The sequence below is a fragment of the Ranitomeya variabilis genome, chromosome 2 (genome assembly GCF_051348905.1).
Source record: "Ranitomeya variabilis isolate aRanVar5 chromosome 2, aRanVar5.hap1, whole genome shotgun sequence".
Taxonomy (NCBI): domain Eukaryota; kingdom Metazoa; phylum Chordata; class Amphibia; order Anura; family Dendrobatidae; genus Ranitomeya; species Ranitomeya variabilis.
This window is the reverse complement of record NC_135233.1, coordinates 225,532,852-225,556,352: the sequence shown is the minus strand read 5'-3', so window position 1 is coordinate 225,556,352 and position 23,501 is coordinate 225,532,852. Positions and strand designations below refer to the sequence as shown.

The following is a 23,501-nucleotide window of genomic DNA, read 5'->3' as shown; positions in this document are numbered from 1 at the left end:
TTTTTTACATAATTTATATTTATTGAATCTCTTACAAAGTCATGACAGAATCACAATATATTAGTCTTACCATTTTATTAGTTGATTTTTTTTGTGTATAAAAATGAGACATTTCAAGAGAAAAAAAAAACTTGAGTTTTCGTGTTCTGGAAGCGTAGTGTCATGCAGAACAGACAATCTGTTTCACTTGTTTCAAACATTTGACTTGTTTTTAGGTTGTTTTTTTTACCAATTTTTTTTTCAATTTTGTAATTTTTTTTCTCGATTTCTAGTTGTCAAAGAATCTTTTTCAGAAGTTTTAATGGATCTTTATTATTTTTTTTTTTATGAATAAAAAATAGGCTATTAAAACTGCAGTACAAGATGAAAACTTAGGAAACAAATAGATAATCCCTCATATGCCTGGGAAATATCTGTGGCTAATCTGTGATGTATGTAATTCATACATATATCTGTGTGAGAGTCACTTTTGCCAGTAGTGATGATACACTGTACACGCCTTTATACTGATGCCCCAAACTATGGTTAAACATAACTGACTCTTTTTGTACATATTTAAAGGGAATCCGTCAGCAGATTTTTTCTATATAATCTGAGAGTAGTATAATATAGGGCCAGAAAGCCTGATTCTAACAATGTATCACTTATTGGACTTCTTGTTTTTAGTTTTGATAGAATCGTTGCTTCTCTGATGTAGATGTAGCAGAGCTAAGACTTCTGGGCTGTGTATAACCCCACCCACACCACTGATTGGCTGCTTCCTGTGTACACTGTCAGCAGGCAGCCAATCAGTGGTGGGGGCGGGGTGAGCCCAACTGCTGTGCATGTGAGATGTAGATCTCTAGATATAATCTCCTTTTGCTAAAACAATGATTGTACTGAAACTACAACACACAGCCTAATAAGTGACACATCGCTGGCATCAGGCTCTTGTATCCTATATTATGCAGTTCTCAGATTAAATGGCAAAAACCTGCTGACAGTCCCTTTAAATGTTCTACGTAGTTCAAGAATTTTTTTTAAATGGGGAGGCGAAGGAATCACTATGTTCTAGAAGTGCGTTTTCGACATGACATTACCGCTGCAACCAAACCACAGAGACAAGAGTGGCATTGGACCCTGCAAGGGTAAGTATAATCAGATTTTGTTATTTTTACATGACTGCAATCCTTTTGGAAAATTAATTTAAGGGCCAAGTATAAAAAGACAGAGAAGCATTTTTCCCCCTCTGGAAGACCCAACCATGTTACATGTAGATTGAACATTTGAATGGACAACATGTAATACTACTTTTCCCCTGCAGTGGCCGCTGTGGGGAAAATGCATCACTGCTTCTTTCCCCACCAGATCCACATCGATCAGTTGATTAATAGGAATAAATTAAGTTTCGACAATCTTTACTGATATTCAAATGGACATAAACTTGCACAATATTACATTATAAGTGCTTATAATTTGTACACTTGCTAATGACCAAGTACAAAAAGAATAATTTTCCCCTAGACAAGAAGCAAAGCAATTTACGGCATCCGGTGTTATTTTTTATTTTTTTTATCTGGTACTACAGTTTTAACATGCAAAAAAAAAAAAAAAAAAGTAGAGATGGAAAGGAATTACAGAAGCGACAGCAGCAGCTATTTTGCAAATAGCACATTTGGACAAAAAAAAGGGGAAATGAAATCTGTTGCAAATAAACAAAGCTGAACTCAGTATCAAGTATAAGCACACCGAGTATGTATGGGGGCTCGTCTGGGATTAGGAAAAAAAAATCTGCTTCGATTTCTAAGAAAAAAAAAAAAAGCAGACTCACTTTTTTTTCTAATCCCGGGCAACCCCTTTAAGATTAAAGGAGAATATGGCTTTGTAAACTATACACCATCTTGACTGAAAAAGACCAAAAACAAAGCAATAAATAAAGGAAAATCACGGTGAGCAGAAAATGAAAGACTGCAAAAAAGAAGATAAAATAAAGGTTGTATAAGGGTGGGTGTAATAAAAGTTACTGATGAGCAGTAAGGAAATCGCACTCACTCCCAGCAGTGCTTGTGGTATTGGCAGCAGAGAGAATTACGTGAGTGGGAGTAGAAATGTTTGTTACATCATGGAGCTGGCTGAGGACCGAGGAACGCCGACGCACAGCACCCTGAAATGAACCGCTTCTCTTGAAGGTACTCACTACCTCCATCTGTGGGAGAGAAAATGAGATAGTGTTTTCTTTTTTTTTTTTTTTTGCTTTTCATTTGAAATTTAGCTTTTTTGGGGTGGTGTAGGTGAGAGAAGAGAGAACACTTAACAATGGATGCCATGTAGAACGTGATCTGAGCTTGTTATGGCTCACTGGTTGACAGCGGCGTTACCCAATTTCATTTCCATATGTTCACAATGTAAGTTGGAAGCTCAATGGTTGACAGACGTAACAATACGTTTTCTTTGGTTGCACTAGTTTTTAGTTATCACCCCAATTTTTCACATTACATTATCTACAGTTATATAAATAAGTACCTGACATTTGAGATATTTTGGTTAAAAAAAAAAAGTTAGTTTGACACAGTTACGTAAATGGAGGACCTCTCACTTGCCATATACAGTGGTTACGGAAAGTATTCAGACCCATTTACATTAACATTTTTTACTCTTTGTTTCATTGCAGCCATTTGATAAATTCAAAAAAGTTCATTTTCTTCACATTAATGTACACTCTGCACCCCATCTTGACTGAAAAAAAAACCAGAAATGTAGAAATTTTTGCAAATTTAATAAAATAGAAAAACTGAAATATCACATGGTCATAAGTAATTTAGACCCTTTGCTCAGACACTCATCTATAAGTCACATGTTGTCCATTTCCTTGTGATCCTCCTTGAGATGGTTCTACTCCTTCACTGGATCTAGCTGTGTTTAATTAAACTGATAGGACTTGATTTGGAAAGGCACACACCTGTCTATATAAGACCTCACAGCTCACAGTGCATGTCAGGCCAAATGAGAATCATGAGGTCAAAGGGACTAGCCAAGGACCTCAGAGACAGAATTGTGGCAAGGCACAGATCTGGCCAAGGTTACAACAGAATTTCTGCAGTACTCAAGGTCCTAAGAGCACAGTGGCCTCCATAATCCTTAAATGGGAGAAGTTTGGGACCACCAGAAGTCTCCCTAGACCTGGCCGTCCAGCCAAACTGAGCATTGATGAGATAAGAACCTTGGTGGGCGAGATAAACAAGAACCCCAAGATCACTGTGGCTGAGCTCCAGAGATGCAGAGGGGAGATGGGAGAAAGTTCCGCAAAATCAACTATCACTGCAGCCCTCCACCAGTTGGGCCTTTATGGCAGAGTGGCCGGACGGAAGCCTCTCCTCAGTGCAAGACATATGAAAGCCCGCATGGAGTTTGATAAAAAACACATGAAGGACTCCCTCCCAGACTATGAGAAATAAGATTCTCTGGTCTGATGAGACAAAGATAGACCTTTTAGGTGATAATTATAAGAGGTATGTGTGGACACTGCTCATCACCTGCCAAATACAATCCCAACAGTGAAACGTGGTGGCAGCATCAGGCTATGGGGGTGTTTTTCAGCTGCAGGGACAGGATGACTAGTTGTCATTGAAAGAAACATGAATGCGGCCAAGTACAGTGATATCCTGGATGAAAACCTATTCCAGAGTGCTCTGGACCTCAGGTTTGGCCGAAGGTTCACCTTCCAACAAGACAATGACCCAAGCACACAGCAAAAATAACAAAGGAGAGGCTTCAGGACAACTCTGTCTGTGACCATTCTTGACTGGCCTAGCCAGAGCCCTGACCTAAACCCAATTGAGCATCTCTGGAGAGACCTGAAAATGGCTGTCCACCAACATTCACCATCTAACCTGAAAGAACTGGAGAGGATCTGCAAGGAAGAATGGCAGAGGACCCAAAATCCAGCAACAACAGAACGCTGGCAGAAGGGATTTTCTAATGTGCCAAAGATGAAGGATGTGGGGGCTACATGTGAGTTTGTGATACATGGACTCTGACATCAAGTATTTGCTACATATATGTCCTTTAATTTGTTAAAGAGGTTCTGTCACTCCAAAAAAATTGTTAAATACCTAGTAAAAATCCCTGAGCTTCCCTGATTCTGTCTCTCTTTTCCATTTTGTGCTGTATCACGTCATTGCAGAGATATTCACATTTGTTACTTTTGAAGCGCACTATGTGAAATCTCTGCTTCCAATACAACTGGATGTATCTTCAGAATCTTCTCAGGGGGTGTGTACTTTCACATGCACTAAGGCCGGGATCACACATGCGAGAAACATGGCCGAGTTTCGCATGTTAATAACCGGCCCTGCCGCTTGCACTCCGGAGCGGAGCGTGCGGCCGCATAGCAATACATGAAGCCTCATGCTCCGCTTCTGAGTGACGGCGGCAGTGCCAGGGATTAACATGCGAGACTCGGACATATTTCTCGTATGTTTGATCCCAGCCTAAGACTGATATATTGCTAAATAAGCTGTGAACCTATAACACTGGTCAACAGCATTTTTGGTGCCAAAGATATTTCATTGAATTTAGGGTATTTTTGGGGTGCTGATTCTGAATATGTCATCAGTTTTGCCAGATTGGCTCAAGTTTTTGAGATTTTTGGTATCTTATTTATAGCACTTGTTGGTAAATGCGACGCATCATCTCATTAATTTCTTTGGATTAGTACTTGAACTGAGCAGTTCTCAATATAGTTTTGTGTTAATTAGTGTTCTAAAAGTTTGTTCATAGCTTGATTTTTGCACTAACTTTATGTTGTTGTCCGTTTTCCAGTGAAAAGCATGAACTCATCAAGAAGAAGTTGTCTTAACGATCCAGACTCATTCTGTTACATTTGTGGTGAATACACAATGCCAAAACATAGAAGAAACATAACAGACTTCGTAAAAAAAGTGTATTTTGCCTATTTTGGGGTTATGCTTGGGGACCAAGACAAGTTTTGGGCACCACACATAGTGTGCAAAGCATGTATCGAATTATTACGAAAATGGAGCAAAGGACAAAGAAAAAGCTTCAAATTTGGTGTTCCAATGGTGTGGAGAGAGCCAAAAAATCATCATGATGACTGTTATTTATGGTAAACACAGGTACAGGCACATCTTCACAATGAGGGACAGGCCTTCTTGCAGATTCCATGTTACTCCCATTTTCGTTTCTTATGCTTATTGAATCCTTGCACTTGCACTGCACAGAAATAACAGTCATCATGATGATTTTTTGGCTCTCTCCACACCATTGGAACACCAAATTTGAAGCTTTTTCTTTGTCCTTTGCTCCATTTTCGTAATAATTCGATACATGCTTTGCACACTATGTGTGGTGCCCAAAACTTGTCTTGGTCCCCAAGCATAACCCCAAAATAGGCAAAATACACTTTTTTTACGAAGTCTGTTATGTTTCTTCTATGTTTTGGCAGTGTGTATTCACCACAAATGTAACAGAATGAGTCTGGATCGTTAAGACAACTTCTTCTTGATGAGTTCATGCTTTTCACTGGAAAACAGACAACAACATAAAGTTAGTGCAAAAATCAAGCTATGAACAAACTTTTAGAACACTAATTAACACAAAACTATATTGAGAACTGCTCAGTTCAAGTACTAATCCAAAGAAATTAATGAGATGATGCGTCGCATTTACCAACAAGTGCTATAAATAAGATACCAAAAATCTCAAAAACTTGAGCCAATCTGGCAAAACTGATAGCATATTCAGAATCAGCACCCCAAAAATACCCCAAATTCATTAAAATATTTTGGACACCAGAAAAATTTTTTTTTTTTTTGTTGACCTGTGTAAATGGCAGCATCTGGGAAGAGGGGTGAAAGCGAAACACCCCAAAGAAGACTCTGAAGAAACATCAAGCATAGATTTCACATAATGCGCTCCAAAAGCAACAAATGAATATCTCTGCAATGGAGCGACGCAGCGCAAAATGGAAAAAAGTGGCAGCATCGGGGGAGCTCAGGGAATTGAGCAAGTGGCAGGTCCTTTTTAAGGACTACAATTTCTAAAAATGCACATTATTGTGACATGGTAACAAAACCCTGGATGGGCTGCAGTTTACATCACAACCACTGAGGAGCTGAGCTAATATATATATATATAGAGAGAGAGACACATCTCGCAACAAAATACCCTGAAATCAGGTTTATATATTTTTTTTCTTTTGAAAATCTCGTCCTCTCGAGACACTCGTGTCAGGATTTGTTGAGCCAATAGGAAAAGTAAGGCAGGACACATTAGTACTTGTCAATGGCTGTCAGTCTCTTATGTGTTACTGTATTGGGCAGTGTTATGGAGGCACTCTGGCTGTCTCTTATGGGGTTACTGTAATGGTCATTATTATGGAGAGACAGTGACTATCTCCTATAAGGTCCATGTGGTTCACTCTCATTTTGGGGTCTCGTCTGTGGACACTTTGGATTCGACTACTAAGTTGATCTACATAAAATGATCAAATTTTTTGCAATTAAGAACAATTTCAACCATGGAGATTCCAACCCTCATATTAGAACTGAGTAATAGACAATGTAAGCAAGCTTCCAATTGGATGTCATGGGGAACCCCTAAATCCTGATAGTGGTGGTAGACAGGCCTGGCACTGAATAGTCTGACCCCAATCTCTCAGATCAGCAATCTATATCACATATAGTAGTTACGTAAATTTTAAAGTGAAGCTCCAGGCAAAAAACTGGCCCTACCCAAAAATGGGTAAGTCCCCAACCACTCCCCAAAATGCACTTACCTGTATGAAGAAACCAGACAATTTTCATTAATGCCCCTTCTGCTAGGTGCTTTAATATTTAACAGGCCCCATGATCATTACCCCAGGAAATTAAGGGTTTTGGGGGGTGAGGGAATGCCCCATGTTCAGGCAAAAAAAAAAATTTTGTAGTATTTGCCCAAAGATTCAGTTTACATTTTCTTAATACAATATCATGAAAATATAACAATAAATGATCAAGTGAGGAATAATACATTTCAATCAGATTTGTATGGTATTCTATACACCAAGGTTATGTCACAGTACAATGGAGGATGTAAATTAGTGACTCACATGTGTCATTGTATTGGCCGGAACCAAATTCTAATCCCGCCCATGAAGAACCTTATTATTTGGTCTTAACAAAACTAATCCTTTATCAATCCCTCAGAATATCCAAAAATATTAACCGGTAAGAAGAGGTTTAGGGAGAGCTTTCATTGACTTTAAAGGAGTTGTCCAGGATTAGAAAAAAACATCTAAAGTGAATAAGACTGTGCTGCATTACCACACACGACCTGTAGTCAGGTGTGGCACTATTTTTGTGAAATACCAACCAATATTTTTCTAAGCATTTGCAACCTCCTTAATTTCAAGCTTTCGACACAATTTCCAGGACACATTTTCATTATGAAGTTAATTACCCAAATATAATATTCCCAAACACCCGATTTTTTACCTACAAACAAAAAGTCTTATTTTTGTAATTAAAGCATCAGAATATGACATAGAAATACATGTTCAAAGCAGGTTCCTTTTCTGGAGAACATGTGAAATGCATGAAGTATAGAACTGCTTTGTATTCGTTGAGCTGATAAGACAAAAACCTCTGATCGAAGGACCATAGATCCATTGAATATGATGGATGACTGTCACGATTCCTCCACTCAGTGTGGTAACTCAGTGTGGTGAGTGGCAGCTCACCCATCTAATCTGGGACAGGGGTGAGCTGAGCTGTCAGTATTGTGATAGACAGCTCGGCTATCCAATCTGAGGATTGGGTATGCAGAGATCTCAGGGTGGTGAGTGACAGTCCAGTCGCCTAATCAGAGCCGGGCGTGCTGGGTTTCCTGCAGGTATCTCCTGTTCAGAGTGATTCCCAGGCTATTTAGCTGGCTGTTTGCCTCTATTCTCTGCCAGTTGTAGCGTTCAGTTCTGTGTAGATTGTCCTCTGTACCTTGATCTCTGATTTTTGACATTTTTTTTGCCGGTCCCTGGAATTTCCTGTAGAGTATCCGTTTGTATTACACCTATACCTTGACACACTCTGACCGCCAATATCGGCAGACCGCCTGTCCGCTTGTAGGCCAGTGGGTGAGGGTGGGCCCAAAGCCAGCGCCTGCTCCACCACCCCCGCCTGGCATTGTACTTTCAACTGTATCGGCATCCTGGTTCTGGATGCCAAGAATGTTGAAAATAATGATGGGAGAGGGAGCTGTTAGCTGACGCTCCCTCTCCCATCATTTACCCTCTGCATCTGAGCTCTGTGCCATCTCAGCGCAGAGAGAGTGATGACATCACTATAGTGCGTCCTCTGTGCTGAGCAGTGCAAAGGGTCAGAAGATGCTCTGCAGAGACCTGAGCAGTGGGGGAACTGCGAGAGGTGAGTATTTCTTTTTTAGGTATGGATGACTATATTTGGGCCCATCATAGTGCATGGAGGACTTTATGGAGCCCATCATAGTGCATGGAGGACTTTATGGGGCCCATAATAGTGTATAAATGACTACATGGGACCATTACACTGTATGGAGAACTACATGGGATCTATAATACCATATGGAGGACTATACGGGGCTCATAATGTATGGAGGACTATATGGGGTCCATAATAATGTATGAAGGACTATATGGGCCCATTATACTGTATAGAGGACTGAATGTGCTCATAATATGTATGGAAGACTGTGTGGTGCCCATAATACTGTATGGAGGACTATGTAATGCCCATAATACTGTATGGAGAACTATGTGGTGCTCATAATACTGTTTGGAGGACTATTTTGTGTCCATAATACTGTATGGAAGATTATGTGGGGCCAATAATACTGTGTGGGGGGCTATGTGGGACCCATAATACTGTATGGAGAACTATGTGGTGCTCATAATACTGTATGGAGGAGGAGGACTAGGTGATGCCTATAATACTGTATGGAGGACCGTGGTACTCATAATACTGTATGGAGGAGAAGGACTAAGTGATGCCCATAATACTGTATGGAGGACTATGTGGTGCTCATAATACTGTTTGGAGGACTATTTTGTGTCCATAATACTGTATGGAGGGCTATGTGGGGCCCATAATACTGTATGGAGGACTATGTAGGGCCCATAATACTGTATGGAGGGCTATGTGGGGCCCATAATACTGCATGGAGGACTATGTGGGTCCCATAGTATTGTATGAAAGACTATGTAGGGCCTATAACACTGTATGGAGGGCTATGTGGGGCCTATAACACTGTATGGAGGGCTATGTGGGGCCCATAATACTGTATGGAGGGCTATGTGGGGCCCATAGTACTGTATGGAGGACTATGTGATGCCCATAATACTGTATGGAGGACTATATGGGCCCATAATACTGTATGGAAGACTATGTTGTGTCCATAATACTGTATGGAGGACTATGTGGTGCCCATAATACTGTTTGGAGGACTGTGGGGCCAATAATACTGTATGGGGGGCTCTATGAGGCCCATCATACTGTATGGAGGAGGAATCGGTGATGACCATAACACTGTATGGAGGACTATGTGGTGCCCATGATACTGTATGGGGGGCTATATGGGGCCCATCATACTGTATGGAGGACTATATGGGGCCCATCATACTGTATGGAGCACTTTATGGGCCCATTATACTGTATGGAGGACTATAATGTGTCCATAATACTGTATGAAGGACTATGTGGTGCTCATAATACTATTTGGAGGACTATGTGGGGCCAATAATACTGTATAGAGGGATATGTGGGGCCCATAGTATTGTATGGAGTACTATGTGGTGCCCATAATACTGTATGGAGGGCGATTTAGGCCCATAATACTGTATGGATGACTATGTGGGGTCCATAATACTCTATGGAGGGCTATACGCGGCCCATAACACTATATGAAGGGTTGTGTGGGGTCCATAGTACTGTATGGAACAATATATGAGGTTCATTATACTGTATCACGGGCTATGTCGTGCCCATAATACTATATGGAGGGCTATGTAGGGCCCATAATACTGTATGGAGGGCTATGTGGGACCCTACGTTCCTGATAAAAGTTCAAGTCAGGTGAGAAAATTAGAATATCATCCAGATAAATCACAGAAAATATAATTCATACAATTTTGAAACACAGCAGGTGCATTGCATAATCCAAATGGCACAACAAGGTTTTCAAGTAAACCTTCAGACGTTAAAAATGCCATTTTTCACTCATCACCCTTCCGGGTGCGTTTCAAATTGTAATCCTTTCTCATCTACAGCACCATGGAATTAATGGTGCTATATAAATAAATAATAATAATACTAAAATTGTAAGCTCCTCTAAGGTCAAGTTAGAAAACCACTTAGCCCCCAGAAGCTGATTATAAAGGTCAGGGATGAGTGGAAGCGAGTAAGTATTTTTCACCGTGATTTTGTTTAGTTCTTGGAAATCGAGGCAAGGACGAAGGCCCCCATCTTTCTTTTTTACAAAGAAACATTTGGCAGCTACAGGGAGGAGGAAGGACGGATATGACCCTTCCATAAACTTTTCATTAACATATTCTTTCATGGCAGCCCGTTCAGGCTCAGACAAATTGTAAAGGTGAGCTTTAGGTAATTTGGCATTAGGCACAAGATTAAGAGCACAATCATAAGGACGATGTGGAGGTAGAATCTTCTGATTTTTTCCAAAGTCCTTCAGGTACCCCAGCAGACCATTTAGTCATATTTGTACAGACTTAGGAATCTCAACAAGCCCTGGCTCTAATTGGGCTACTGGACTGTCCGCACTCACCGCACTGATAGCTCAGCATGCCCAACCTCCGACGGGACTGCCGAGCTGTCTATCACAATACTGACAGCTCAGCACACCCCTGTCCCAGATTAGACGGCAGAGCTGGCACTCATCACACTAAGTGGAGGAATTGCGACAATTACTTTGGATTTCTAAGTGCTTGGAAAATTCTTTTTGACAATTTGTATGTAGACTTGGGTATTAAACCTTATTAAAAGGAACACTAAACCTAGAAATGATTGATAAAAGTAAAAAGGCGGTAAACGTGCCCCATCTATTAAGCAGGCTGCAAGATTTTTTGTGTTCCTGTCTAGCAGAAATTCTACTGGGATCACAGGGGTTAATTTTCTGCTCATCTGTTAAATTTTTGACTAAGAAGAGACTTGGGGGTGGAGATTAAACAAGGGGGTGGAGACTAACCTAATCTTTATGTATTATTTTTACAAAACAGAGGGGGAGAGGCTCCTTCTTCAGACAGTTGTCTTACAGCCAGACACAAGAAAATGAGTAGAGGAAAAGGGGCGCCTGGCTGATCTCCTGGGACACCCAGACAAGATTTAATATTTCCCAAGTTTAATTACTTTATGAGACAAAGTAAAATTAATGGAAATGGAGATATAAAGTGAGGAAATTCAGGGGTGGTTTACATTTGTTTCCCCATAATCCCCCCTGACACACACATTTTTACCACACTATATTTAGTTCTCCTGTAATACTTGTTCATGTATGATGATCTACCAGAAGGTTTGGGTGTCTTTAACAAGTCACTTCTATGGTGAAAATGACAAAAGCAGATATTAAAAATTGTTTCTTTGGTAAAACACAGTTTAGGAATGAAAGAGAATCTATCATATGGTGTTATCTCACCTAGAGACGGCAGGAGCACAGCAAGAGAACGTACCATGGACTCAGTCGAAAAATGTAGAATGGGATTTTCTTTCACCATTTTTGACATAATGAGAATTTTACTTTGAGGGAACTTGTCAACAGATTTTTTTTAGACACCAAACTAATGTCATGTATATAAATATTCTGTATTGTCAATTTTGTCCGTAACTTTATAGGTTCATGGCTTCTTTTTATAGAAATCCATAGGCAAATTTTCATCCAAAGAGGTCTCAATTGTAGAGGAGATGGCATGCACTTAAAGCTCTCCAGCCTCTCTCCCTCTTCTCCACACACCACCACCCTCCTGTCCGTGACTGACAGGTCACTCTTTTCTGTGACCTGCTCTCCCACCCAAGAACTCGCCAATCTATGCCAACCCCGGGAATGACTGCACTTGCGCGACATCTTGGGTAGGGAAGGAGGTGACAGGGAAAAGTGACCTGTCAGTCACTAACAGGAGGCCGGCACTGGGCGGGGAAAGAGGGAGAGAAACCATAGAGCTGTAAGTGTAGGGACAAGAATGAAAATTCATCAATGTATTTCTATAAGACAGTGGCACTGATTCATAAAACAATGGTGTGGACAATATCAACGTTACAGGGACATTGGATAGTTGAGGTTAGTTTGGGGGTCTTAGTACCTGTTGACAGGTTCACTTTAAATTTTAGATCAATGAAAATGGCAATTCCTTTAGCTTGTTGTCAATCTCCAACCTGGTGAATCATGCGTGCCAGCTCTGATGGCTGCTTATCTCAGGCTTACTTGTAAATCTACAGGGTGGGCCATTTATATGGATACACCTGGGTGGGCCATTTATAAAGTTGGATCCAAAATGGCCGACTACAAAATGGCTGCCATGGTCACCACACATCTTGAAAAGTTTCCTCCATTTCATATACTAACGTACCACAAACAGGATATCAGTTGATATCACCAACCATTCCCATTTTATTTAGGTGTATCCATATCCATGGCCCACCCAGGTGTATCCATATACATGGCCAACCCTGTAGAAGAGCCTAAATGTCTACATTGCTCCCTACTCAATATTGGAATCTTCCAGGGAATATCAATGTTCTTTCCTATGTAGTATTGGACTGTCTACTTGAAAAAAAAACTTATAAAAACATTATTTTAAATACTGAATTGTTCCAATGAATTCCAGAAGACAAATGTAACATATAAAATAATGATAGATTCCCTTGGAATGGTATAGGAGGGAAGAGTTTGGTGTTGTGTTATCTAATCTCTGTCTCGCTCTTCATCGCGGTCATTCTGGATAGAAGAGAAATGTTATTGAAACAAAACATTCAGATGATTAATTCATGCACAGAGTTGTCAAACATTGTTGACAGATCATTAGCCGGACATGCACTATCACAGTTTATCCCCCTTCCCCAGTCTCCGAGATTTTTCTCTCTAGCTGGTGATTATCATCGGCCTACAGAGATATCTCATGAAAGAAAGCCATACCTGTGTTTGGATTCGGTTCAGTCCACGGAACCAGAGGATTTGACCTCTTCTAAGCTCTCGTTCTGCATGGTCAATTTCTTCTTCATCCTCAGCCATCTCCTCGTCTGTTATTTCATCTTTACCAGGCCCATGCCCTGCTTCCTTCAAACACTTCAAATGGCTGGTGGGAATGGTGGAAATGAGCTGGAAGAGAGTTGACCATCCGGGTGAGCACCCAAAAAGTTAGTACCCAAACAAGATAAGAAATTATGTTTGAAGGAGAAAATGGGCCATATGTACATGGGTTGGGGTGCGTACTGGATCCAGGTTCTACAGGAATGATTGGACACTGCCATTATATGAAGTACGAGAACCGGTAGAAAACCATACGCCATGTAGATAACCTTGGAGCAGTTCTTTTGCTGCTAGGGTCTGGAACATTTTGGTGGGTGGTGATGATATTCCCTATAGCTATAGGGTGGAATATATATATATATATATATATATATATATATATATTTATTTATTTATTTTTTGGGCGGGCCTAAGATAATTCAGTTCAAACCAGAATTAAGCCATGTCTAAAAGTCACGAGATCCATAATTTGTCTAATGTTTATGAGGCCTAAGGTCCAAATGCAACCAGAGGTGTCTTACTTCATCTTCCCTCTTCTACACTAAAGAAGGAGTTATTGTCTTCAGGTCTCTCAAATCTCACAGGGTGTAATAGCTCTCACAAAAATGCACTGAAAAGAACTGTTGAGGGGTGTGACTAAGCTGGATATGCAGCTATAAATTCTGCTATTTGCTATTCAGTATGAACCAACTAAATTTATGTACTGAATGCCTCTATTTATGAGGGGTATAAAATAAATGAACACTCAGTAAAGCCTTGGAGATTATTGGAAATCACATGCCTGTGTATTTATTCTGTTCTCGTTGCATCCTAAGCAGGAGAGATTTCTACTCTAACAATACATAGTGGAAAAGTTTGGATTGTGGGTAACTTGAAGTATTGACCATTCCATAGCTATGGCCACCTCATGTCAAATGTCTGTGACATTCAGGTGCATCTTTCAATAGGAGAGAATGACCAGGATAAAGAATGATAGGATAGATTAGGAGAGAATCAAAATGTGTTATCTTACCTGCCCCCAAACAAGTTCTCCCACTCCAACAAAGAGACACCAGAGCCATTGCTGAGCGTTTAAAGGTGAACAGCTGAAGGGTTTTCCTCCGAACTGGACGATCAAAATCTAAAACAAGATGGGAGTATAAAAAAGTGTGAACGATTTTGATGTCACCTACCTCCCATCACTTGAAACATAAATTGAGGGACGTTTTATGTCTCACATCCTAGTCATAAAATGGTCCACAAATGATCCGTTATTTATGCAAGTCTGCTCAATCCCACCTTTGCCGTCCCATGCGGAATATGGTCCAAATCATCTATCTGACCTGTTTTAACCACTATTGATAATAATCTATGTAAAAGTTAATGAAACCTTTTCAAAATACCCTTTTTTAGAAGACCACCTCTTGATCTAGACTAGATTTCCTATGTCAGATTGTCAGATCTAGCATTTTCTATGCATGCTGGCCTTCTTTCTTGAAAGGACCATCTCTTTAGAAAACCATTTATAATGAAATTTTGGCTGGTTGCCCCATTGAGTTTCACTGTGTAAAACTATACGGAGGCATAATATGGCAGCACATGGAATAGCTGCAACCTAGGGGATCCGTTTACCAATATGTCTTTCCCATAAGCATGGGTTTACCATGTTCAACGGCACAAACATGTAAACATAAAGTTCTTATTCTCTGCAAGAAGAAAGTGCTTTGGAGGGTTCCACATTTGGAAATGTCCTCTTGGTTTTAGAAATCTGAAGAGGTCTCAGTTCCCAGAAGCCCAGCCATGTTAGAAGATAAGTTAGGTTAAAATTTCCCTCTATGGATTTATCAACAAATCTAATATTTGTTCTGAATTCACAGATCCTCACCTGGACTCCAAACGTTCCCAGCACTATGCTACAGAAAATTGGATTTGCAAAAATACCATCAAAAACATTCCTCTCTCCGTGGATTTTACGGGCGTTGATTTCATTAAACAACTGCATCATGACAAAGGTGTTAAAAATGATGGTGTAATGTTCAGAAGGTGGCGAGTGCAAAGGAGCGTTTCTGCCGCTGTCGATGTCAAAGATGATTTCCCCTAGATAAGAAAAAATAAGTCAACTTCCTAACTTTGCATTCATTGGCCCGTGATTGAGTCCAGCTTTAGGAATACCTACCAACGAATAGCAAAGTGAAGATGATTACGAGCTGGTAAACTGCATGGCCAAGGATGTTTTTCATCATGGTACGAGATATAAGGGGCTTGTTTCTGCCGTAAGGTTTACGTAGGAGCAATGATTCCGTAGGGGGTTCTGTTGCTAGGGCCAGTGAAGCAAATGTGTCCATAATAAGGTTGACCCAGAGCATCTGTACTGCTTTTAATGGTGAGTCCTAAATAAAGAAAAAAAGAAGTATAATACATAAATATAAAAAAGGATCAAAGTGTGCCACCCTAGTATAAATGTATAGGTTAGGTTGTGCCAGGTACTATATTGTGCCAGGTTCTGTAGCTTAGGTTGTGCCAGGTACTGAAGCTTAGCCTCAGTCAAGTAATTTGGCTTAACTGCAATACTAGAAACAGCTTTTAGATAAAAGTGGTGCTGTTATTTTATATAAAAAAAAATAAGTGAAAAAGAGTAGATATTTGTCCTCTAATCTCCTGAAACCCCTTTAAATCTAGTAATTGAACAAAAACCCTCCCAACAGTGCTCTGCTTCCTTGTCTGGCATTGCCCTAGTGAAAATCCCCCCAAAATATTACTCAAATAGGAAAAAAGAGCAGTAATTCCTGGGCGCTGCCATAGTGAAGACAAGAGCGTACGTTCTCTGGATCATCAGTCATTCATAGAACTCGTTTAGAAGTTGACTCCTTCATCAGGTATAGTTTATTGTACAGAGCCACCTCCCTTATTAAGGGGAGGGAAGAGACTTCTACACAGCTTAAAAAAAATAATACTTAAAATTTGCAGCAAAGAAACATTTGTTGTATATAAATGTGAATTATGTTGAGTATACGTATGACATCTTAAAATTGTAAAAAATTAAAATGTTGTTAATATCTGCGGACTACTTCTGACTGTGGATCTGCAGGAACTTGACTCCCTATCTTGGGTTTTCAATGGTTTCATTCAACCCTACAGGTGCCAGTGTGAATAACTTGAAAATCCAGTTAGACAGTCGATTTATTAGTTTCTAATATCTATTTGAAACGTGATCACGTTTGTGCTCTAAAGTAAGGCTTAGAATTGTGCTGTGTTCCTTGTGTCCTAACAAAACAATGTCTAGATAAACTATGGCTCAAAACCCCATTTTTTATATTATATCTATGTTTATTTATTCTACAACAAAGAGGTTGGGACCTTTTGGATTTGGGGGTAGAACCTTTGACAGTAAAGGGTCACGACTCACGACTCACTTTGAATAATGGACCAATGTTTGGACCACGATTGAGTTGAAGGACTTGTTGAAGGTTGTTATAAAGCTGTATTTTAATTCGCCATCATTAGGTTCAGATTTGATCTTATCGTTTTTCTCCGTACTGAGGTTGTTTTTGATTAGATTTTTCATTTTGTTGTTTTTTTGGGAAAGGCATTCTGACTATTTTAGATTTTTTGTGCAATTAAACGCATCTTCAAGAATATTTTTAGGGTTTCATTTTTCAAGGAATCTCTTTTCCAATATCTTTGATTAACTGAAAAAAAAAAAAATCTTTATCTAGATTACAATACTTCCTAATCCTCCAATATTGTCCATATGGATTTATTTTAACCATTTGGGAAAGTGGCCACTAGAAAATTCAGGATATCTGTTGACATCGATGTTTTTCTAGCGTGTCGAAGTTAGAATATTCCTTTTACTGTCTTCTGATATTTTGAAGTCTTAAAAAAACGATACTATGTTGGGAAAAAGAATGAGTAAATGTTATTCCCCAGTGATTTTTATTTTGTTCATCCACAAATTCTTGTGCTTCAATAGTGGAGCCGAACCATGTGAAAAATAAGTCATCTATAAATCTTTAAAAAAATAAAATGCGATCAATCGGCGGGAGGGTCCGTCCGATAAAGAGGGACTCAAATCTACACAATTAAGAGATTAAAACCAAAATCAAAATAAGCACAGAAAAATGCCAAGGCCGAGAAAGGCGAAAGCCCTGCTCCCTGTGTAGATGCATATATGCAACAAAGTGTATGAGCTAGTGTAATACTCCTACAATATACCAACACCAGATAACATGGAGTACAGAAAACACCAAAAAGGTAAAATAAAAAACAAAACAGTTTATTGAATCAAATACACATACAAAAAATGCTAGCCTTCCCCTTCTTGAAGAAGCATCTACGCGAAACGCGCGTCAAGGGGTCGCAGTGGGAGGACCTATAAACTACTGGCTATTATGGGTGAGTTGTAGCTAACCTTTGGGACATGTAGGGGTATTGGGGACTTGCCTTATTAGGCAGTGTCTATGGTATCTATTTATAGCACCTTTACCTTTCACCTATTAGGGTTTCATGACCCTATATTTACCCGTCTGATTAGGGTTTGCTATTTTCACCCTTGGCTACTTTACCTGTATTACTCGTCGCTCCTCCTGCTGTGCCAGCAGGTTCCCTATACTTACTCCCCTCTTTTGTGTATAGCCTTATTATTTGGCTAGCATTTTTTGTATGTGTATTTGATTCAATAAACTGTTTTGGTTTTTATTTTACCTTTTTGGTGTTTTCTGTACTCGATGTTATCTGGTGTTGACAATTAAGAGACGTGCCTAACTGGGGGTGAAACACCTGAAATATCTCCCTCATTATCACTAACAGTGAAAGTGTTAACTATGTGGAATTTTCTAGCGACCACTTTTCCCACATTTTAAGATATCATACGTATACTCAACATAATTCACATTTATATACAACAAATGGTTCTTTGCTGCAAATTTTACACATATAGCATGTATAAATTGTTGTTTTAATTATTTAATGTAGTAGTCTCTTTCATCCCCTATATAAGGGAGGTGGCTCTGTATAACATACCATACTTGTTGAAGGAGTCCACCCGACTTCAAATCGCGTTGTATGAATGAGTGAAGATCCAGAGAACATACACCCCAGCTTCTGTGGCAGTTGGGACCATATATACACTACTGTGCAAAAGCTTTAGTCAGGAGTGGCAAAGTAAGAATGCAGCCCCAAACATGGAGGACCATCCAATGTGCTTCTTTGTTGGTGCAATTCTCATTGTTGTGCCGCTCTCCAGCCCTTTGGAGAACAAACTTCCTTCTTATGCAATCAAATATCTCTCATTTTTACTCCTCAGTCAAGAGCACCTGTTGCCATTTTTCTGCACCCCAGGTCCTGTTTTTGTGGATAGGTGCATCACTTTGCCATGTTTCCATGTCAAAGATTTCGAATTTTGGCCACAATTCTTCCTTTAGGGCAGACTGTAGACAGATGTTGCGGTGTCCCACTGTGGTTTGTTAATTCTGAGCTGATGGCACTGCTGGACATCTTCTGATTTCAAAGTAGGTAGATGTGATGTGTCTTTCATCTGCTGCACTGAGTTTCCTTGGCCAACTACTGTGTCTATGGTCCACAACGTTGACCATTTTTTGGTGCTTCTTCAAAAGAGCTTGAAAAACACATATTGATACCCCAATCACCTTTGAAATTTTTGCCTGGGAGAGACTTTGCTGATGCAGTATAACTACCTTGTATACTGCTGCTGTGCTCAGTCTTGCCATGGCGTATGTATGACCTGTGACATGAACCTGTCTTCCACAGCCTCACCTTTGTAGCAGAGTTTGGCCTGTTCCTCACCCAGTTTTATGCCTCATACATAGCTGTTTCTGTTTCAGTTAATGACGGTATATGAATATGATGATCATTATCAACTTTTGCACCGTACTGTATAAAAAAATTAGTAGCAATTATGAATTTCCATGAAAGCTTGAAGACCCTCACAGATCCTGAAAATGGAGATGTGGCATTGTCACGTTCACAGTTTTCCTTTTGCTCAGGGACCAATCCGACCAGTGCCATTCTGCTCAAGGTAATAGGGTTGGGCGCAGTTCAATCCCAATCAGACAAGACCGAGAGGGCTGTGGGAAGTTGGAAACAATAGTGAACTCCATTTACTAATTGAAAGGATTAAGACGGAACCCCCAAAGGAGCGTGCCTGAAATGTAAATGTAAACTCAGCCTTAGAAAACAAAAGTTTGGGGAATCATGAGTAGGGAATAGGGAGAAAACCAAGTCATGTCCTCCTGTCTCAGGTGTCCACAAGCATGAGAATGTCACCCCTTGTCTTCTTTTTATGTCTATCTGATTGATACTGTGGCACATTCCTATTCAAATAAATTTTGCTGAGTTGCAATACCACCTGTAACCTATCGACAAGTGTGGCACTGTTTCTAAATAAATAAAAAAAAAAAAAAAAAAAAGAACACAGATTCCTTTTCTAACAATACTCAAATTACAGATTATGAAGCATTGGAGAATAACTCTGCGGAAATTTACCTATAACTTTTCCTACAACACTAGAACTCTATTTCCATAAGATTAGAATAGTAATCTGAATCTATGTGAAACTCATCATCCTTGCTGCCGTCCCTGGGGAGTGCGCTGTGAATATTTTAGGAAGTCCTGCTTTAGCAAGAAAATGTTTCGAACCCGGCCATTTCTCCCACGCAGCCCTAAAAAAATGTATTCTATTCACAGGCCCGTATAATACAAAAGCACAAAAGGCTGCAATTATTTATATTGTAAAATCTGATAAAGGTTCAGCTGCTGCCGCCGGGAAGCCTCTGCATTCCCAAATACATAAATCAGGATTCCGGAACAATGGCCATACCAAATGTTATACACAAGAGCCAAAATAGGAATTACATATACGCCCCCGCTCCCCATCCCCACAATATACACACGTCATAAGGCAGGATGACTCCATATAGTGCATACTCCCCAATGGCGGCTATTTCCAAAAAGGAAGTTATTCCCTATCCATGTTGTAGGGGATAACTTGCTGAACGCTGGAGGTCCGACCGCTGTGACCCCGAGATCCTGAGATCGGGGTTCTGCATTCCCATACTGAATGGAGGTGCACATCATCAGCCTCCGCTCCATCTATTGTCTATGTGACTGCTGGAAACAGCTGACTTGACAGTCCCATAGACAATGAATGGAGCAGAGGCCATGCATGCACACCACAGCCCTGATTTTGGGATCCCTGGAGGTACCAGTGATTGGACCCACAGCGATCAGCAAGTTATCCCCTACCCTATTATCCTATATCCTTCTTTTTGGGGGGTTAACCTTTTAAGTCCAACCCTAGGAATGACTCAACTTTGGCATTTTCAGCCAGGCCGAAATTCATAAGAAATTTTTTTCTTAAAAATTGGACAGTCCTGGAATCTTTGGGACTGTTGGCAACTTAGACTAGGAAATTAGTATGATAGGGCACCATGCCTTTTGCCCTGCCATCATGATGGCGGGCCTTCCAAGATGTTGAATGGAGTGGTGGCTATTGCTACTCCTACAACACATATGGCTATGCCAATCACTGCCCCATCACGGAGAATGATTATGCCACAATTATGTCCCAACGCACCATCTGTAACAGGGTCCTTATGTGCCACGTATAACGCCAGCGTGATAAAGAGGGGCCTTCAAACCTCCGCCAGACGCCAGGGCCCGAGTCTTTACCCCCCCCCCCCCCGCAATAAAGCAGTACATACTAACCTGAGTGATACAGGCCCCAGTAAACGCCACAATCACCGCCACCACATTGACAGTCAGTTGGAACTGAAGAAATTTGGAAATGCTGTCATACACGTTGCGGCCCCACATAACGGCCTTGACTATGCTGGAGAAGTTGTCGTCCGTTAAGATGATATCTGAGGCTTCCTTGGCCACATCTGTGCCGGCCAAACCCTAGGTACAAAAAGTCACCAAAAATCAGAATGTACATGGTCTAGGGACTTGGAGAAATCCATAAGAATCTGTAATGTGGAGGGAACCTATCAGCCATGATAACGCCACCTTGCCCCGCTGTCTAGAGGTGGACCTCCAGCAGAGAAGTCCCAGGAATGACCCCAGCAGACACAGGTCTACTGACATCGCTTCACCTGAAGCCTCCAACCTTTTTAAGGGGCAGAATTTGGTCTCCACTGCAAACAGAGTGGTGGGAGAAGCTTTCTGCAGTAGCAAGCTGCCCCCCAGCCCTTTCCAGTAATGTGATTATTTTGTGTTGGGGGGAAAAAGTTAATTCCTTTTGGGGGGGGGCACAAGAAATTTTTAAATTATTATTCCTGTTATTTTTTCTTTTTTCTTTTAATGACTTTATGGTCCACGTGCAGGTTCCAGAGACAATCAGTCCAAAAATCAAAGGGATCTATTTCTTTCTGATCCTCCCTATCTTTTTGCTTGGAGAACAGCCATATTAAAAAGGGACCAAGTTTACTTTGCCTGATGGCTGCAGACAGAAGAATGGGAGAAGCTATATATATATATATATATATATATATATATATATATATATATATAGTGAAACTCAAAAATTATTTTTAGCCCCAAATAGAAGTATTTAAGTAGAAAAAAAAAACAATTAAATTGTCCCCAAAATTGGACACCCCCTTTAACTTTCAATGTGTTTGTAATCATTTTATAACATCCTGAGAAGACCCACTATATATGGATTTACCATGGCAAAGCCAACATCTGCTTTTTTAAGAGCCGGGCCATCATTGGTGCCATCTCCCGTCACCGCCACCACTTGACGTTGTTCACCAATTGTGCTATCAATTATCCCTGAAAATGAGATACAAGAATTTAATTCACAGACATCGATATTTGTCATTAGTTTGATAGTCCACTTTTGTCAATTTGTTTTTCTTAGTGCTGATCACATTGCGTATTATTGCTGGAAATCTTTAACGTTCGTGGAACCTTTCAGTAAGTGTTAAATTTCCCTGCACTGCCTCCACAGGAAAAAAAAGGAATTACACCTTTTCTTTTGAAATCAATGGACTTTTCGTGTAATGCATGGGTGTAATGGGTCCTTCAAAGTAGTGTCCCAAATTGGCAGTTTGGAGTCATTCACTGATAGCCTTTGGGGCAGAATTTAAATATCCCAAATTTTGCACTGTCAATATTGGTAAATTTGCCTTTGCCACTCATGGCTTCAAGTTTACCAGTCTCTATATCTCTATCCTAGTTTCTAGTCCCTTCAATCTCAATGTATTGATATTCAACATTAGTTTACCCATGATAATAACCAGCACAGCCTGTAACAGTATCCATGTTACCATTATATGGGATGTTGGCAGTGTTAAGTTTTGCATCTAAACCATCAGTTTAGCACTAGAAATATTTTTGGATTTTTTTTTTGCATGTTTGTCGGTTTGAATGTTTTTTTGACAATAAGTAAAAACTAAAATCCTTTTTATAAATCCATTAGTTAATAAGTGTAATACTGGTTAATACCACTAGATGTCACTGTGAATAAACTTTTGTATAATTATTATTCGAACTAAAGCAAAGTAGTGAGCCGCATGAATAATGGGAGTTATACTTAAAATAAAATCTCTTTTAAACTTTGTTTTTAAGATGAAAAAATAAAAGACTAAATACCTTTTACCAGCGTGTGTTTATCAGTCGGTGAAGACCGGGCAAGGACTCTTAGCTTTGGCCAGATTTTATCCAGGCGTTCCTGTTCTATCTGAGAGAATCAAACCATGCGTAACAATAAAGCAATAGGTAGATGCCACATAATTTACATATTCACAATATATTATTAATTAACCATATAAGTGAGAATTTGAAAGGGAACCTGTCATTTGCCATAAATTTGTCATTTTGTTTACCTGATGTAAATGCCGCTGTTCTCCTGAATCCGGCATTGTTCTTCTTTACTTCCAGCGCCTCTCCGTTCCTGAGATATCGCACCACCTTCCATGTGTATAAATCTAGCCTTGTAATCAAAGTGGGCGTGGTCATGAACTGTTCACTGTGGGCGTCTTCATGAGAACCACGCCCACTTTGCTGAAGAGACTAGCTTTACATACAGGGAAGAGGAGGCCATATCTCGGGACCAGAGAGGAGCAGGAACAAAAGAAAAACAGCGCCGGATTCAGGAGAAGAGCGACATTTACACAAGGTTAAAAAAAGACATATTTATGGCAAGTGACAAATCCCCTTTAATCATTATTTCTTTAATCAAAAACATCTATTAAATCCTCATCATCATTAGTGCTAAGATTTTGCATATGAATCTT

The 23,501-nt window shown here is 40.0% G+C and overlaps 1 protein-coding gene across 5 annotated transcripts in view; it reads right to left on the bottom strand.

Annotated features, from left to right (window-relative positions):
* Positions 1-23,501, bottom strand: part of ATP2B3 (ATPase plasma membrane Ca2+ transporting 3) — a 335,730-nt gene that overhangs the window by 14,406 nt on the left and 297,823 nt on the right. For 2 of the 5 annotated variants that reach the window (XM_077283797.1, XM_077283798.1), the window contains 8 exons: positions 22,858-22,945; positions 21,929-22,035; positions 20,968-21,159; positions 15,419-15,632; positions 15,128-15,339; positions 14,276-14,383; positions 13,150-13,332; positions 2,032-2,185 (listed from right to left, as the gene is read on the bottom strand). In XM_077283797.1, the coding sequence (XP_077139912.1) occupies positions 2,032-2,185; positions 13,150-13,332; positions 14,276-14,383; positions 15,128-15,339; positions 15,419-15,632; positions 20,968-21,159; positions 21,929-22,035; positions 22,858-22,945 (1,258 nt within the window). The remainder of the gene's footprint in view (positions 1-2,031; positions 2,186-13,149; positions 13,333-14,275; positions 14,384-15,127; positions 15,340-15,418; positions 15,633-20,967; positions 21,160-21,928; positions 22,036-22,857; positions 22,946-23,501) is intronic. The other 3 variants (XM_077283795.1, XM_077283796.1, XM_077283799.1) reach the window with 2 other exon arrangements.